Source organism: Nothoprocta perdicaria, unplaced genomic scaffold (assembly GCF_003342845.1).
Source record: "Nothoprocta perdicaria isolate Ctin4 unplaced genomic scaffold, notPer1 scaffold_30, whole genome shotgun sequence".
NCBI classification, from domain to species: domain Eukaryota; kingdom Metazoa; phylum Chordata; class Aves; order Tinamiformes; family Tinamidae; genus Nothoprocta; species Nothoprocta perdicaria.
In genome coordinates, this window is record NW_020455533.1 from 2,617,761 (window position 1) to 2,637,124 (window position 19,364).

Consider the following 19,364-nt stretch of genomic DNA (forward strand, 5'->3'; position numbering starts at 1 on the left):
ATGCAAAAGAAAAGCTGAGCAGTTAGGACACGCTCCCAGCATGATTTCTCCATGTGGAGTCTTCAGGTCATGGAAACCAGAACTTTTGTATTTGTGTCCCCTTTCAGTCAGCCTCTTGCTTTCCATCTCCAAAAAGGCCATAAAACTTGAAAGGGAGACATCCAATATGTCAAAGGCCAAGTTTTAGAGTGGAAACACATTATTTACTTCATTTCATATGCAACACTGTACAAATAAATATTTATCATGGCATTTATTATATGAGAAAATGACGAAATGACCAGCTGGTGTGGTGGAAGCTCTGAAATGCTGGGTGAGCAAAAGTGGCCTGCAACATCTAGGCAACACAGAGCACCCCGAAGCAAAGAAAACACCAATGTCCACTGCAAAGTCCGGGTCACCAAATAACATTAAATTAATCATAAAGACTGCTGAGCCATTTTTTGAAGATCTGCTGAAATTATTTTACAGACAAAACCAGTGCAATCTGGTCTTAACCAGCAAAAGACATAAGCATTGCTTAATTAAGAAGAAACAAAGTTTAACTTGCTTATGGATCAGTGAAGCCCAAAAAAAAAAAAAAAAAAAAATTGTGCATGCATTTTGAGTGGACTCTGCCCTTTCCTGTAGCTTAAGTTTCAGAAGTGCAGGACAGGAAGACCGACTTCAAGAGGAAGACCGAGTTTGCAGGTTGTATCCACTCCTGCCTTTACTCCCAGAAATAAACAATCCAGCTGAATACATAAATAAATAAGGCTGTGTTAAGAGGTAAGTTTCTTTTATTCAAAAAAAAAAAAAAAACAAAAAACAAAAAACAAATTGGTTTCTTTATGGGAAATAAATCTGAGCAAAATTTCCTTTAGGAAAAGATATTATAAAAATATGTGGGGATGTGGGGGACAGAACTAAAATAATGCCTGCTAAAGATGGGCTCTTAAAGAAGAGAAATCAATAACAACACAATTTCAATTTGTCTGTCTTTCTGTTCTTCAGAAGGCAATTCACTTATCCAGCAGAGAGATGCATTTATTTAGATTTATCAGTGCATGTAAATTTGGAACTGCAGCCTCTTCTAGGAGGTATTTTTTAAAATATATCTTTAACTTTATTTACAAGTATTGCAAATGCAAAGAAAGCAGAGAGAAGAGAAAAATAATCAATACATTTTGCTTTACAATCTGTTAAAAACAATTTAAAGATGAAGGTTGTAGACTATGTTTTGCCTGCTCCACAAAGCCTGTGTACTAGCTGCAGTAGGATAAAATAGATACTTTTATTTAAAAATAGAATTACTGATTGTGTGTACAGTCATGGTAAGGTGGTGTTGGTGGTAAACATTTTTGCACTGATATCTTTATTTGTACATTTAGAAACAGACCTTGAAGGTTCGGCTGCTGCTGCCTTTCCCTGTGTACATCACAGTCACATCTGGAGGATTATCTTTTCAGTATCTAGCTTTTCATCTGATCTGTTCACAATTCAAAAGAACGGTAGCTTTCATCTCCTAGCAGTTAAGATCTAATGCTGATCAATCGTGTTATGGAGCTGCAGAGAGGAATCACAAGTAATATAAAATCAAGAACTTCTGTTATGCTGGTATGATCAGCTCTTACTTTTTAGCATGCAGAACGTGGCCAGGTAGCTTTGGATAAAATTAGACCCTGTAAAACAAAAAGGGGAGGGAGAAAGATATTTTGATCTGTCTTATCGAACTCATCAACGCTGGGTGGCACCATGGACAAAAGTTTTTAATTTTGGCCAACCTTTTGTTTGGACAAAAAAAAAAAAACATGCAATGCAATGCCAGAAGCTTATTTTCTTCTTAACAAATATTACCTTAGAATATCCACCAAAACACTTAGATAAATACTGGAAACAATACTCCTGTAGAAGACAACATACCATATTTGATGGGCTCTCCATTCACTTCGAGCAGCTGCTTCTATAACACGGATATGCACATCACAAATCTGTCACTGGAAATCATCTCGAGAAATCCTAGCTCGCAGTAAATATTCAGTGTTTCAGTGCTGAATTTATTTGAACACAACAGACTTCCCGAGTCGCTAATACCAAGTGGCTGAAGCTTAGCTCACTGTATGCACAAAAGATTTCCAAGCAGCTTTCCGAACTGTCAAGAAGTTAAATATTTGCAGTAACTCTGAACTGCTGAAATGGTTACTGCTGTCTCTGCAAAGGTCCAAGTGTTCAAAACATATTGGGTCAAGCTCCCTATCCTCATGAGCAATCTACAGTAAACATTTACAAACAGGACCTATGCAGAGCCCTATGGATCACAGAGCCTGCAGGGATGGTCTGCAGACTGATAGGTCTGGGAAAGCCCAGGCACTGTGCATGACTTCCAGTGGCACTGGGAGGCAGAAAAATAAGTTGAATGGATCCCCAGGTAGCAATCTGGCTCGGGAGCTGTGTTCCCAACAGAGATGGGCATTGCTAGAGGCAGGTAAAACCATGAAGGTTGTTCTCAGAGCCTCCTCTGGAAGGAGTAAATGAAGTTTTATGAAAGACCTGGATTAGAGAGTAGTAAACCGTTCCCTGCCTACTTTCAGAGTACCTGCTGGGAATAAAGACATGCTTTTTGTCTTTCGGATTACTCATTTTATATGAATCATGAATAATGATTCATCCAGAATCACTATTGCAACACCCAAATGAGTCTGGGCAACACTTAGATGAGACGAGGGACCCAGTGGTGGGTGACTCTTGCAAAGGTCAGAGTTTTTTCCTCTTTCAGTTATAAATATCCGAATAAAACTTGACACATCACAAAATGTGCAGGGAGTATCACTTTCTGCTTTTTGTAAGCGAAGCAACAGAGACATGCAGGGAATGAACCATTCATTTGTGATCTCATAGATCAGTGGCAGACTCATGAAAGGAACATGTGAATCCTGGCTCAAATTATTCTCCCTCCAACCGCTAGACAACCCTACTCCCTGCGCTGCTCCTCCTTTCATTGAAAAGTGGATTTAGACTATTTTCATGAAAGCTTCTGAGCATTCCCTGGCGAGATCTTATATTTCTTCCTAAGCCTGCAGTTACAATGCAAATACAGCAAATCCCTGTTACGCAGACCCTGCATATCAAGCAGCAGTTGCATCAACTGTTTGCCATAGGGATGAGTCGGAGGGAAAAGCAAACCCTCACATGCACAAACCCTTCTTTGCTCTTGGAACTGTTTGATATGAATATTTGTTGCTTTTAGAAACTCCTCTGATGAGGTTCAGTAAGTTGAAGTGTCTCTGCTGGCAATATCCTGGGCAGTTCTCCCCAGCATCATAAATCATTGATGTAAAGAAACAAAATCAAAAAACTATTTCTCTCTTTTACAGGAAATATGAACCTCGAAGAGTATTTTGTGAGAACTGGTTATAACGGTTCCCTTGAAAAACAAGATTTGGAAACCTTAACTGATATATTCCAGCACCACATCCGCGCTGTTCCGTTTGAAAATCTCAGCATCCACTGCGGGGAGAAAATTACTTTGGAGCTGGAGCACGTATATAACAAAATCGTGAGGAAGAAGCGTGGTGGCTGGTGCATGGAAAACAACCAGCTCTTGGGCTGGGTCCTGAAGGGCCTGGGGTACGAGGCCAGTTTTCTGGGAGCATATGTCTTCAATCCACATCAAAACACGTACGCCAACATCATGACCCACCTGCTCGTAAAGGTGGTCATTGATGGCAAGGCCTATATTGTTGATGCAGGCTTTGGCGTGTCCTACCAGATGTGGCAACCAATGGAGCTTGTGTCTGGGAAAGACCAGCCCCAGGCTCCTGGCGTCTTCCGCTTCACGGAAAAAAACGCCATCTGGTACCTGGAAAAAATGCGACGGAAGCAATATATCCCCAATCAACATTTCTCCAATTCCGACCTTCTAGAGAAAAAAGAGTGTCGGAAAGTTTACATGTTCAGTCTGGAGCCACGGACGGTGGAAGATTTCCGTTTCCAGTGCTCGTACCTCCAGACGTCTCCCGAATCCCTCTTCACGAAGAAGTCCATCTGCACCCTGCAGACCACCGACGGCTTCCGAGCGCTAATCGGGTGGACACTCACGGAGACCACATACAATTACAAGGAAAATATGGATCTGGTGGAATTCGTAACACTTGAGGATGAAGAGGTGGAAAAGACACTGAAAGAGAAATTCAACATAACTCTAGAGAAAAAGCTTGTGCCAATTAATGTCAAAGGATATTACACAATTTAGACTACTGGAAAAAAAAACCTATGCTAATTTACAGTATTTTCCATGGTCTGCCCAATCACTACTGCGAGATTACAGGATTCCCTTGCAGGCAATTGAAGGGAAAATACATTAATGCCAGGTTAAAGTGAAGAAATCAGGGATATCACCCTCTTCTGCCAGGTAGACAGAATTATTTGCTGTGAAATGACTGAAGTTCAATTTTTGGCAGAAATGTAGACAATGATTTGTATCTGGTCGTAAACTTGGGCAAGAAATATGCCTGGGGAATTCTGGAGTGTCTATAGCACATAAGAAGAGGAAGTATTATTAATTTTGATATGCTGCCAACACATTTTTGGATATTATGATTAAAAAAAAAAAATCCGTGAGCATTTAGACACCTACGTACACACTTAAAATTTCACTTTTCACAATATGTAGCCACTCATCTCATTTCCCTATCTTTAAAGTGGGTATAACTATACTGTCAGCTTTGAACATGATATTTCAAGAGGTACACAGCTCTTGATGATTCTCAACCAAAATACATTGGGAAATGATTATTTGCATATCCATCCCTTTGTTATTAGCACAGCAAACTAAGTAACTTTCGATATGTATGTATTTTTCCTAGGATGCCAACTGCAGCTATCCTACAAAAAAACCCATCCTGTTCCAGGGTGAAGCAGAATACGCTGCTTAAATGTGAGTCTCAAAGGGCTTAAATTTATTTTTATCCCATATAAGGTGGAATTTTCCCATTTTTACTGTTGCAAGTTACTGCATGTTATGCTGCAAGTTATTGTACATATAATAAAGGTGGAATAACAACACTAAGCCCACTATACCCTTAACTGCTATGCTGCCATCTCTGTGTGTATAACGAATTTGGAATTCTATATGGCTACTGCCTGTGAAGCCTGGGAAGCACAGGAGCTTTAGCGTCACAAATAAGTTTCTTCCTTTTTAAGAAGCAAGGAGCAAGTCAAATTGAAAGGATTTTTTTCTTTCCAATTATTTCAAAATCATAGTTTCCCATCTTAACCAAATTGCCAGCATATTCTTCCATGCTTCTCTGCAAAACGCTCAAGCAAGGAAGCCACCAACAAAGGAGAAGCATTCACAAAGCATGCTGAAAGAAAAAAAAAAAAGGCAGAAACACCGGAAAACACACTTTCTTTTCTTCTTTTCCATCTACTCTAATCCTGAGTGTGGTTAAAAATTTATCCCACTGATAAATGTATCTTTTTCTTCAAAGACATAATCTGATCAGAAATCTCACAAATGCTGTAAATGTATATTTGAAAATAAAGAGTAAATCTATAAGAATTGCTGCAAATATAGAACTTCCCATTACAGCATGATCCTGGCATGCTTGGTTTGCTAAATAAATAAGGACTGTGCAATTGCACAGCCTGATCGACTGGCTAGCCCTCCCCACCATGAAATTCTTGGACTGAACAGGCTGGTATGACAAAAGTTTGATGGAAATGTTGGAGATAGTAAGTTCCTACAGGTTACGGACAGCTCGTAGGCTGAGGAAGAGGATGGCCGAGGATGAGGAGCTCTCATTTCCACTGGGCTCAGCAGTCAGCATATGCCAAGAGCCCAACCAGGCCGTGCTGTGGGCTGGCAATGCCCTGCTGAGCCTGAGGAGCACTCAAAGCTGCTGTGGTGGCAGCTGGGTATGGTGGTGAATGCATACGTGTCCTGGGACACAGGAACTGAGCGGGAAGTAATAGGGAATTGAGGAGGAAAGTGCTTCCCGAAGTCAGAACTGAGTTCTATCAGTGTAACTAAGGAACCTTGCTTTATAATTTGTATTATTACTACCTCATATTAAGGCCTTATAAAGTTTTTTACCCTTTTCTAAACAATTGACACAATTATGTGTTCCCCAAGACCGTGAGGAACATTAGGACTTCAAAAACACCCACCAGGTCCACTTTACCTGGCAGAAATTCCCACCGGTGTTCCCCCAGGCCACCAAACCCTCTCCTCTTTGTGTTGCTTTGTGCTGCGACCACCTCTCACCTTGAGGCCAACCATCAACAGCAGTTCCTTTGCCTCCAGGCTGCCCTGGAGATGCTTCTGCTGCTGCTCCCAACTAATTGCTCCTCCTGACCTGCTGGGGCTGTGGTGCTGAGGACTCCTTGGGCAGAGACCTTCAGGTTCACCTTGGTGTTATTATCTGTGACTGCAAAGACACCAGACACCACCTTCTTACTAAGCTCTTCAGCTCTTACTAAAGACCTAGAGGGCTGAAGATGATTCAAGTTTCAATGCTCCTCTAATTCAATCTTTCATAATCACTTTCTGAAAGAGATTTTCCTTGAGACATGACAAATATAACCACGTCCTTCACTGTGCAGCATGAGACCAAAGGAAGGAACGCCAACCCGTACAGCTGAGCAAGTTTCACAGTTCAGCCAACCCTCCCCAGAAGCTGATGAAAGCAAAAGGTGTTAAGGTGTGAATGCTGGGCCCCAAAAGCCTCAAAGGTAGAGACAGAAATGATGTAAAAATAAGCAAATAAATAAAAGAGGCATCACAGCCTCTCATCACATCTCTCTCCAAGAAATGTTTAATGAGATCCTGAACTATTGTGCAGTTTTAGTTGCAGACTGTTATTCAAATGGAGAAAAACAAACAATTTGAACCCCTGACCCAGGACTTTCGTAATTCCAAATGCAATTTAAAAGCTTGCTATTCTAATTAAAACAGAAGACAATTTCCTTTTCAATCTGAATTCTGGATTAAATTGCATTAGTTTTAATAGGAAATGGATGCTCAGATCCTATTGATGGCTTTGCATAATCCCACAGTAACTGCCCATTACAAACACAACCGCACAGGCAATGCCCAGTGGAAAATGAGAGCCATCAGCTCTCATTTGTTTTTGTTAAACAAATTGTTAAATTGTATAATGAGTATCTTATTAGGAAACAGACAGCAAAAGAAACACGGTTCAAACTCCATGGTACTACTGCACATTTCTCCCCCACTAATAGAATCAAAGTTTAATCAGCTTATGCATTACTAAAGGGAGGATAGAGGTTGGCTCACTTCAGTTGGACTTCGCTCCTGTGGTTTTTAAGATCTCAAACGAAGATGAATGGAAATAACAAGAACAATCAACAAGAACGATCAAGTTGTTCAATATTTGCATATTCCCAACACTAGCAGTTACAAGAACAACAAGAAAATTGTGCCTGTCAAAAAGAGGAACATTTCTCCTGACAAGAGACACGCTTACCTGTAACACTGTGAACTACAGTGACTACAACACACATCTTCCTTTGTTCAGTGTAACAGGTACAGTAGTACACCAGGCACAACCACTTCTGCTGTCAGATACTTAACCTTAGCCAATAAATCCTCAAAGCAGTTAATTTCTTTAGTAAAAACGCTTACTGCTTAGTCCAATTCACTTCTATTCTCAAGGAAGAAATACTTTTGATTTTGAAACATGGCTATACAGAACTTATAATTCTACAGTTTAGGACGTTGCCCATGAAAATAGCGTTTTAGACTACATCAGAGCCAAGAAAGCTTGAGTTAAGGCTTGAATTATAAATATTTCTCTGCTACACTAGTAGCCTGGTTACAGTACAGATTTTATATGGATGAATGTTTCTGTCTTCTTACCTTGCATGCTTCTTCCAGGAAACAAGAGCCAGACTTAAAATACATCATGTATATAAATATACATATACACACGTGTATGCATGTACTTATATGGTTGGAGATATAAGGGGGCATGAAGTTCATGATGAACATGAAGTTACCACATTAGACTTGAAAAGAACATTGCAATGTAAAACAGTTCTCTGTGTAGAGCCTCCACAAAGGAATTCACAGTTCGTTTTCGCCACAAACAATGAATAAAATTATCCCTCCAAAACTCCTTTACATAATGTCAGTGAAGTGGTGCCAAATTCCCTGTCTTTCAGGGAAATGCAATTGCAGTGACATCTCGTGGAAGCTTGTGGTTCTCTGGGACACTCTTCTTTCCCCATCCCCAACTATCTAGCACAACTATTCAGAAATGCCCTCTCTAGTGAAGAAATGTATTCACATACATCATTTTCTGCGTAATAAGTATAAAAGAATAATGGGATATATTCTGAGTTTTTCTAGTGATGACCAACAATAAATCATTTCTTAGCTCTGGTCACATCATCCATAGGATGAAAAATGCCTTGTGATCATTAACTTCTTTTCAGCTAGTGATAATATATGGTCAGGTTTTAAGTAATTGAACCAGTGGCCTTTAATTAGCTCCGAAAAACTATTTCAGATCATGAATCACAAATTTTCCACCTGTTTGAGGTTCCCTTACTAGGTTAGAAATATATTTCATTTCCACCCATGATCCATCTTGAATATCCAATTAGGTGCTTTTGATATATGGCTTATAGCTCATATATCATACATGCAAACTACAGACACACAACCTTTCTTTATATAATTAACTGAGCTTCATGTCTTGCTTCACTAAGTCACCTCTTATGTTGAGGATGGAATGGCCACTACCTGCTTTGACATAGAAAATTCTTCTTTCTTCAGAAAGCCAACATGAAGGATGAGTAATTCGGACATCTTAGTGAAGAAATGAAATAATAAAAAGCACTATTTCTTGTTGAAGGCTTGGATATAGAGAACAGCTAAAATTCTTATATCTTATTAAGCATGATATTTTACATTAAATTAGCCAACTCACAATAATTAACCACAAAGAAGCAGTTTTTATTCAGCTTTCAAACATGTTTCTGAAGCAGTTATTATGCTTCTATGACAAGACCTAGATAATTATAAGATTGGAATTTTTTGGCTGGAAAAGAAGACAAGATTAGCAAATTTCTTTTGGAAGACAGAAATTAAGACTCACAATCTGCTCAAGTGTCAAACTGTAAATGTTGCCCAATGTCTGTCTTGCTCTAGGAAAAAAAGTTTTACTACAACCCCCCCCTATTTTTAAACAAGCTTTATAAAAATAAATTCAACAAAAAGGACTTTATTTCTCTCTTCTCTTCCCAGGTCCCTTTTAGGATGGTTAAAAATTAAAAAAAAAGTTTTTTTTTTTTCCCATTTTGATGAGTGCAAAGCTTTTCACTGCATAAAAAAAGTCAGTAAAAGCTGATCTGTCTTTCTGGATGGTACAGAGGTAATCTTTTACTCCACTTTTTCCAGATATGATTATAAAATGTAAATACTGTTGCTCTCAGTGGTATATAACATTCATCCTATTCATATGCAGCATTTAAAATGGCCACTGGGCTTAATGCCCCATACCCACTAGAATTGCTCTGAGAGGAAAGGATGTATGACATCCATTGCAAACACATCCACTTTGAAAAATGTTTTTGTGTGTGGATGGCAGAAATTTCAATGAGAACAGACTCAGATTTACAAACCTACCCTTTACATTACATAGTAAAAAATCCAAACAATCTCCAGTTCATGGTACTGTATTTGGTAGATAACGTTTCTATTAACTCCAGTTGTGCAGTTCACATTAATCCTGGGGTTTTAAGAACATTTTCTTAGCTTTGCTAGGTCTTGTGTCACTATTCTCATCTTCATCTTCATCTTGGAGCACACGCTGGTCTCTCTTTTTCAAGAATTTCTTCCCTATTGTTCCCACTAATGTTTCATATCTGTAATGAAAATTTTAAAAAATGACAGCTTTCAGTAGAGACCAAAGAAAACCTCATTGCAACAAATCAGAAATTTAACCAACAGTTTAATTAGAGTTAAAAAAAAGAAGTCAGAGAAGCCTTCCTCACATGAGAGTGTAAGTACAACACTATATATTGCTATATATTATTTGTTCTGGCAGTTTTGGTCAACTGGCAATCTGGACTGCTGACAAATTTTGTGTGGAATACATGGGTACCAAAGGGATGAAATGAACTATAAATTCTTTTTATGACAGACCCCCAGATTCCACTGAACACACAGTAGAATTTTTAGAAAAAAACAGTTTTATGACACATCAAAGTCAAAGGTGTGTTTGCTTGTTTTGTTCTGGAGGAATTTCCCCCTGCACACACACAATGCAGTAAAATACCATCTTTCTGACCAATACTGACTGTGTCACAAAATACAACTTACCTTCTGGCCATCTCTTCATCTGACACATCAGCCTCCATTTTATCATCCACTTCGATTTCTTCTTTCTTGGACTTAGAGTTCATTTGTACCATTAACTTCTGAAAATGAAGTAAGAAATACCTTGAATATGTAATTCGCACATAATGTCAGCTATGTTGAAATTCACTGGTAGAAGAAACTAATAAAAGGTGGAAGCAATTTTAATACAGTTTCCCCCCCATTTGCTGCATTGCATGCAGGCTAGAGCACAGTGCTACAAAAAACAAATCAGGAAGCAGCAAAATGCCAAGTCAGAGTGAGAACAAGTTCAACATAACCGGAAGAATTTTCCAGTAAATCACCTTGCACAACCTTTTTCATACCTCTCAGGCTTTGTACTTCAACTCTTGCTTCAGTTCAGTGGCAACACTTTTATTTCTATTTTAATATACTGCCATCAGCAGGAATCACACCAGAAAGAAACTGAAGACTTTCCTGCCCAGAAGAATTCAAACTTCGAAACTTCAAGTCCTCACTTAGAGAACTAAGTGCTGAATAAACAGGGCTGAATGCTCAAAGGATTGGGCTCTAAATTAAATGGCAGGTGGTAAAGAAGCAAGCTTGGTCTGTTGTTTTGATGAGCAGCATGTGGGACAGTTTCCTCACCCCAGGGAGGGAAAACCTGCAGGAGCCATGCAATTACTGGCCATCAACACAAGGAGATGAAAAGCTTCTATTTATCAGAGGCCGCATTGATCATCAACGTTTCCTTCGAATCATAGTTCTCCCAGTTTGAAGCACGTGGGAGAATTTATAGAAGGTGCTGTGAGTGGCAAACAGCAGGCAGTGCCAGCATTAAAATCCACATCCCCAAGAGTTTCAATTCTAATGTGGGACAACCTCAAAACAGAGCATTTAAAACAGTACCTCAATTTCCGGATTGAATCCTTTAAAGGACATCCTGCCATAAAGCAGATCCTCACACGGCATAAAGCTCCTCTCTTCTATTATAAAGCTCCTGCATGAAAGCACAAAACCAGCATTTGTCAAACAGTGCATTTTCATATAATCAAATTAAACAAATGCAAAAAGCATTTGCTGTCTTCCCCCCACACAAACAAACAAAACCACGGCACATTTTATACCATCAACTAGTGTCTGAAGCTTAATTGCTCTGATAAATCTTTCAGCACAAGGAGCTTGGAGCGCAAAGGAATACTTTTTGCCAGGAGAGCTGTGCCAGTTCCACAAGCAAAATTAACTCTCCTGACAAAAGCACTCTCTGCTGTTCCACCTACATTAATGCTTTTGCCAGAATAAAAATACCACATAAATATCACTCTCCAGGTGGCATTAGTCTACCAGCAAAAGCTTCTAATTAATTTTTCATTGTGATGTTAGACCTGGCATTAGTTGAGTCTGTCAGGATATAAAACACTGTAATTCTCTATACATTTGAGAAAGATTTCCCCTTTTCCCCTTCTTTTTTCCTCTTTTAATGAGCACAGAGCAACGAAAGAAGCATGACCCTGACACGTTCATAATACACTTTAGATAAAAGTACTTCCTTGAATTGCTCCATCCTGCTCGTGCTCTCACACAGGTGCATCCCTCCCTCAACTTTTCACCTCCCATGTAAAATGAACTCCTAAAACCACAGAATAATAAAAGTGAAGAGATCATCAAGTTCATTCTCCTGCCTCTAGGCAGGATCAGCTGAACACCCACCATGAGGAGCAGAGGTCTGTCGTCAAACCTGCTCTCAAAAGACTTCCAATGATGATGACTCCATAATCTCCCTGGGCATTTTTTCCAGTGCTTCACTAGCCTTATTGTCAGAAAAAAAGCCCCAAGATCCAACTGGAACTCTCCTGGCTGCAACTGAAGCTCAGGTAACTTGCTGTCATATCTACTGAAGTCATGGAAAATAATTATCTTATTCAGCAACAGTTAATTTCCCAGATCCCAGCTGCTTGAAAATTATATATATTCTCCTTCAATGGAATTTTTGTCTGCCTTTGACAGGATAAAAATCTAGGTATTTTCAAAGTAGTCAGCACCATTCTAAATAGCAGGAATGGGCATTTGCTTCATTACTAACTCAGATTTCCTTTATTTTCTGCTTTGCCTATTCTTTCTCCTACTTCAAAAACAGGATTTGAAGTGAGCTTGACTCCAGAAGAGAGAATTACCCAGAAGAGACTAAATAATGTGAATGGAACTCAACCTTCTAACACAAGGTTTCAAACTACTCTTTATTTTTCTTCAAATGAAGAGAAAAAACAGCACTAAATTGGTCCCTGAAAGAAACTATTTGCATGCATCTAGAAGAAACAGAGTGAAAGAAAACAAAACACACAAGAAATGAAAGTGGGTCAAACTGGACTAGGCAACCTTGAGAATGTCCTTTAAAATACAAAGCTGAAACACCAGCCTGTCGTAACAATGCTTGTGCTGATTGGGTATTAACGAAATAGCTTCCTGAAACTTCTTCTATAGAAAAAAAAAAATCTATTCCCACTCCCCAGCAATACAATGACAAGAATTATCAAAGTGAACAAGCTTACTCTTTTTCCTTAAGATCTGGTAAATCAAGATACCAATGTTCTTCACTAATTATCTTCTTTTCTTCCTCTTCTAGCTGTTTTTTAGTTTGTGAATCCAAGCTCCTTTGCATGAACTAAAAAGACAGACATAAGCAAACAGTTACAGTTTTTTTTTTCTACAGCACATTCATTCCTGAATATGTTCCTGACAACAATTACCCATAAGTAATATTTAACAGTTGATATAACAAGTAAATGCTTTTTGTGTTTTGTTTTTCTCTGGATTTTGTCTGAACTAGAGCAATAGACAGTGTAAAAATAAACAGCTGCTGATCTACAGCTATCTATACCATGTTAGCAGTCAGCCACATCTATCCTTAGATGCAAAGAAAGAGTCATGCCCTGGTTATTTTTGATGGTTCTGAATTGTTACATCCCACAAACCCTCAACTTTGCAAAAATTCTTCTTGTATTTCAGCAGGGGTTGGAGAAAATTTAGTATTAGAAACAAACACCATGCATACAAATGGATGTTGTGATGTTCTAGGCTGAAGCCTTTCGGAAACATCTGTTCTTTCATGTTTTCTAAAAGTTCAGTATTTATTTTACAGACAGGTTAATGCAAAAGACTGTAACAACGCGCATCTGAAAGTGAAAAGGGTAGGTAAAGGCTATGGAAAGGAGCAGCCCTTAGCATGAAGCTGTGCAAAAGGACGCTGCTACTCGAACTAAATTCTCCTCAGTGACCCACCAATCCAGATGCACCACGTCAGGAAAAGTATGCAGAATAGTTGAGTTTAAAATAGAAACAGTTTAGGGCAAGACAGCTCATTTTGCCCAATATAAGGACATTCGTCAGAGCTGCTCCCTTGGCTATGGCCTTGGGCAGAGGTTGGGAACAGGCAGCGAGGAGCAGGAACCTCTTTCCCTCTTTCCCAGCTGGGAGTAGATGACAGCATCCGTCCTGACCCACAACAGATTGCTGAGGAAGCAACCTACGGATCAGAGATATTAGAAATATCCCGTATATTTCCATTTGTATCCGCTCAATTGCCTGAGCTGACTGCCAATTTAAGCATCAGTGGTGTTAACCTGTTTCACCAAACATGCTAGAGTGAGAACTCTTCACAACTTTACAGTAATAACCCTTACATTCTCACATCCCTGGGAGCCAGGACCTCCCTTTGAGCCTACAAAAAGCCTCTGAATCACCTTATCTGCCAGGGGTATGCATTTATCCCAATACAGCTCCCAGCAAGAGGCTATTCTATCAGTAAATCTGACATACATTCCCATTCAAAAATTGCTAGGTGGCCATCAAAGCACCTGTGCAACACTGCAGAAGAATTTCATATGAACTAATTCTACCCCTCTCACTTATTTCAGCACCACTCCAGGCTTAGATAAACCTGCAGGCTGACAAATAACAAGCCAGTGGGGCACATCTGTATCTGGAACATTAGCAGAGACTCAGATGAGCTTTGGGTCCCAGCTAGAATAGACTTGGCATGGGGATAAAGCCCAACGGGTCCCTAAATGCCTCCCTCATACACAGCAAAATGAAACATGAAATCCTGAAGGAAAAGCCAATACAGTGCTAGTGTCTTCTTTCCCATTTATATTTCTATTTGCATCCACGTGTACAAGTTAATGAAAGAAAAATTGACTTTTGTTTTCTGAGTCGTCCCAAAATGTGTCAGAGCTTTCCAATTAAAATTACAGTATCTACCTGAGGAAATTGAGGGAATCTATCATGTGGAAAACCATATTGCTCATGGAAATTGGTTAGCCAGTCAGAAGCCTGAATAGGAGGAATTTTGTTACAAGCATCCAATTAAATAATCATTTTACATTACATTTTAAAGATTATGTTCCTAAGCATTACCACAGGGAACAACCAGATTAAAAAAAAAGTGATCATATTTATCTAAAATGTAAACATGCATGAATGAATTAAAAAAAAAAAAAAAAAAAAGCCAATTGTGGCAGACACAGAATATGCAAGTCATTAGCAGAGTTGTTTTTTGGATCATTTACGCAAATAATGGCACCTGGATGAAATGGTGCAAGAATTAAAAGCAGGAGCCACACTTGGACACCAAGAGGGAATGTGTGGATTGTGGCAATTAATGCCAGGGCTTTGGCAGCCCTGCCCCTGACCACGCACCTCTGGGTCCATGGATCTGGGCTCGCTCCTCTTACCCCTACAGCTATCAAGCAATAAAATAAAATGCTGCTAAACAAGATCTGCAGAAGGAAGATGCACAATATGAGGTATGTGTGATCCTTCCAAGATCTACTCAGCTTTTCTGCTGGGACTAACCCAGCAGATGTCATGGCACGGTACTCAATGCTTGTTCTCCAGAGCCTTCCAAGGCAGGCACCTGAAACTGGCTTCCCCAGCCTCCCAAGAGCTAATAAATTTGCAAAACCAGTAACAGAAATTTCACTTATAAAGAAAGCATTACGTTAGCAGCAGTAATGCTGCAATCCAGGTTAATGGAGCCCTGCTCTGCCACGCGCTGCTGGCTAGTGAAGCACAATATCCACACTTTGGACGATCGGAACTTTGTGTTTGGAGCCTGTGCACAAATTTTAGCCTTTTGTGCGCGAAATCTGCCAGATGTGGTAAATATTCCACCGCTCTACAGCAGAGTCCACCTTATGCGACAGGTCGAGCTGCGCCAGCCAAATGCCTCTGCCCCGGTGTCTTGAGAAAAACAGGCACTATGGCCACAAACAAAGTGGAAAAAAAGAAAAATAGAGCTGGGGTTGGGGTGGGGGTGTTTTAGCAGTATACAGCAGCCCAGCTGCCCATAAATACTTAATTAATATTAAAAATAGTAATGGCAATAACAGAAGAGGCAACTTCTGGTCGCCGTGCAGAAGGTGAGGGCCATGAGCAGCACCTCAGGCCTGCTCCGTGTCTCCACGTGAACAGGGCACATGGGGGGCTGGCTGCACCTCGACCCTCGCGAGGGCTCCAGAGTCAATGAAAACAAATATAAGTGTTAAAAAAAAAAAGAAACTAATAGAAATAAATATTAAAAATACAAAAAAAAAAAAAAAAAAAAAGTACGAAGAAGCCTTAGACAAAAGATCTCCCTGGAATGCAGCACTAACGCTGTAGTAATCACGAACAAGGAGGGAGAAGCGTAACCACGCGGCGGGAGCCCCGCTCCGGCCGCCTCTCCACTCCGCTCCGCTCGGCCCGGCCGCCTCCTTCCCCGCCGCCCCGTCCCCACGCCGTGCCCTGCAGGCCGCCCCACCTTCATGCGCAGCAGGTTCTTGGAGAGCTTGGCCTTCACCTCGGCGGCCATGGCGGCCGCTGCGCCCCGCAGGCCGCGGCCGATCCCCGCCCTCGCGTAGCGCCGCCGCGGCAGGAGGAGGCGGGAGCGAGGGGAGGGCGCCGCGGCTGCGCCCTGCCCGCGCGGGGCGGCCCCGAGCCCCGCAGCTGCCCCGGAGATTCAGTTTTTTAAAAAATTAAGCGCCGGGATTTGCTTCAGCGGGGGGAATTGCAACCTCGGTCCTCTGGTTAAAACTGGGAAACGACCGAATTGGAAATTATTATTAAAAAAGCAGCTTAATTGGCCCCAAATCGCGGCCGTTGGTGTCGGGTAGTTTGGAATCCGTGTGTGGGATTTCCAGCCGACTCCCCCAGCACAAGCAGGTGCTGCAGTTCCCATATATTCATCCTGAAAAATCAGGTAAAAGGCCTGGAAAATAAACGATCCCCTATATCCAGAATGTAGGTCAAGGCGAGCTTGAGAAACACGTGTAAAGATTTATGTGTTAACAGTCTGGGAAAAAATTAAAATCCACGTGTAATGAAGGGCAAAACCTTCAGGGAAAGGAGAAGGGGGAAGTGCCAATATCCAGGCATCTTTATTATGCAGTTAAGCTCCGTAGGTTAAAATGATTGAAACACAGAGACACGTCCGCTTTTAGGACAGTGATAAAATTGCATTTAAGCATTCTCATATATGCGGATCACCCTCATTTCCTAGGGCCTGAAAATGAGCAGAAAGTGCTTAATGTTTCTGAAATTACAGGCCCCGTCGGCAAGTCTCACCATGAGCGGGGCACGTGTCCCCCACTCCGTTTCACCTCCTTGGGTTTAGACGCTTCTTTTTTTCACTTTAGCATTATCAGCTCTTTCCTGCAAAAGAAAGCTGGACAATTGTTCTCGGTTTTACAAAAACACATCAAAGAATGAATGTTTTTTTGCCATAGCAAATGGCTAAAAAAGCCAAGTGCTGTTAATTTCCAGTGTTTTCCACATTTCCAGTGTTAAACAGGAGCACCGGTGCCTTCCTGTGAGGAGGTCGGAGCGCGGGATTTTGAGCTTCTCTAAATAAAAGAGCTATTTCTAGTGTTCTCACTTTCTACCATATTTCTAGCTCTGAATCCACGTCTGCATCCCGGGATGTGACGGGGTCTTAGTGCAGGACCACAGCCTGACACCCTGCCTGGGGATGTCCAAACCTGACGGGAGCAGAACACAGCAGTAAATGTAGTAGAGATTCTGTAAGGTTTATTTAGAGAAGTGGAGATCGTAAACGGGCTGCCACGCCATTTGATGTATTTCAGCCATAAAAAAGTCGGACGGAAATTTTTGGATTACATCTCCCATCGCTCCAAGTGGATGGGGAGGTTATAGATAACAGTCAGCTGTCTCACGGACCAGATTATACTGTCTGGTAAATCTGAAGACATGCCACTGATGAGAGCAGAAATCTTTATGATTTGCAGGTGGTGGTGGTGGGTAGGTGAGAGTAGACTCTAGCCTGGAAAATACTGCTGCTTCTGGGATGGAGGCAAGTTGGGAAGGATGCTCTGCCGAGAGAAGACGCTGGGGTCACCCGCAATAACAGACAGACACTTCTCACAGCCCTGAGTGCTGTGCAGCAACTCTGCTCCTAGCTAGAAAATTTGGGGTTTTTCTGAAACAAAAATACTTAGGAAAATAGCTCAGGGAAAGATGCTCCCACACATCAAAGACTGTACAGTAAACAAGCAGATAAAAGATTTTCCTTCCTAGGAAATATAGTCCCATCATCCCCCTAGTAATTTCAAAAGTCAAATCAAAGTTGCGGCTAACTATTTAAAGTTATCTTACTTTAATTATTAAATAATTTCTTTAAAGTTATCTTACTTTAAACAACATGTTACAGGTGTGTGCTAGTGTCATGCCAATGGGCTCTAATCTAAGGTAACTTGCTTATTACTTTTTCTGTAACCTTTCATTTCTTCATATTCTTTCATTACTGTGATTCTAGTACAAACCAGGTCTCAAACCCTACGTCAGCCACCAGTTGACTGGATGTCTTATTAACAGTCTTTGAATATGAAGCCTCATTTTATGCTTCTCAAAATACCTGAAGCATTTTTTTCCCTTATAGGGATCAAATCCTTATAGCATGACAGGTGAGTCATTCATTCAGGTCACTCCTCCACTGTTTTTCATATGAGGCTATTAGGTTTTTGAGCAAAAGCAAAGGAGAAGAGTTGTTCCTTGAGGTTTGTTTGCATCATGCAAGGCAATTTTTGCCAAATCCGTTAGAATGGAATCAGAAATGCAGAGTTTTGTACACTGTGCTCTATGCAGAAATAACCTGAAATTCTCCAAGTGGTAGAGACCCACATTTCAAGTACAGGAATGTTTATTTCTGTATATTCTCTCCCATTAACTTCTGTGCCACTAATACATACAGCATATTGGCAGCTCTGAAGGTCCTGGGTGAGCAGAGATTTGTTCTAAAATTCGTGGGCCATTGATGTATCCACGTATCACCTGCCTGCCCATGTGCATTGCCCGCAGAGGATATGGGCTCATTACAGCTCAGCCTTAGAGAGGCACGTCAGCTCGGAGCACACTGACTCATCCACCTAGCTTTTGAAGTCCCCTTCTTAAAATTTGGCACCAGTTCAGGCTACAGCATTGACACACGCAGAGTATTTTTAATCCTCGGTGAACCCCAAGATCTCCCTTTCTTGCAGAACTCCATACAAAGCCTGAAGCAGAAGCTGAGCTCATATAATTTGGGTGCTGTAGACCCATGTTGCTCATATTTTCCTCTTAACAGCCTTCTACAGTGTCACAAATTACGCAGTGTGAAAAGGCATGACTTAAAACTGTGTTTACAGCAAAAGAGAGTTACAAGCCCTCCAGAATAAGAAATATTTTTATCTGAAGAAAATGCGTGTTGTCAGTTTGGGAGAAGACAATTCATTTTAAGTGCTTGTGGCTATCCTGATGGCAGGGTGACCTTTATGGGAATAAATATAGTAATTCCTATTTGATTACAAAAAGTAGAAATTTCACAGTGGTAGCTCCCTGTCTTCTACCATCACCTATAGTGGACTGGATAACGGATTCAAGTCTGTTATTCCCTAGGCAAGCCTAAAAGTTTGGTCCTGTGTTGCAGTGATTTGATACGTCCCTATGCTAAGAGTGAGAGCACAGAGAATGTCTAAAGAACAGCTGAGCAGGTTCTCTTGGCTTCCTTTTC

At 40.7% G+C, this 19,364-nt stretch overlaps 2 protein-coding genes across 2 annotated transcripts; one reads left to right on the forward strand and one right to left on the reverse strand.

Annotated features, from left to right (window-relative positions):
- Positions 1–161: 161 nt before the first annotated feature.
- On the forward strand, positions 162–4,824 carry LOC112949884 (arylamine N-acetyltransferase, pineal gland isozyme NAT-10). The gene is made up of 2 exons (XM_026042341.1): positions 162–768; positions 3,354–4,824. Exon 2 carries the CDS (start codon positions 3,359–3,361, stop codon positions 4,229–4,231), a length of 873 nt encoding a protein of 290 aa, XP_025898126.1. The 5' UTR covers positions 162–768; positions 3,354–3,358; the 3' UTR covers positions 4,232–4,824.
- Positions 4,825–9,372: 4,548 nt separating this feature from the next.
- On the reverse strand, positions 9,373–16,191 carry MPHOSPH6 (M-phase phosphoprotein 6). The gene is made up of 5 exons (XM_026042345.1): positions 16,122–16,191; positions 12,874–12,986; positions 11,234–11,324; positions 10,328–10,425; positions 9,373–9,870 (listed from the first exon to the last, which is right to left on the reverse strand). The coding sequence occupies exons 1-5, from the start codon at positions 16,170–16,172 to the stop codon at positions 9,729–9,731; spliced, it is 495 nt and encodes a 164-aa protein (XP_025898130.1). The 5' UTR covers positions 16,173–16,191; the 3' UTR covers positions 9,373–9,728.
- Positions 16,192–19,364: the final 3,173 nt, after the last annotated feature.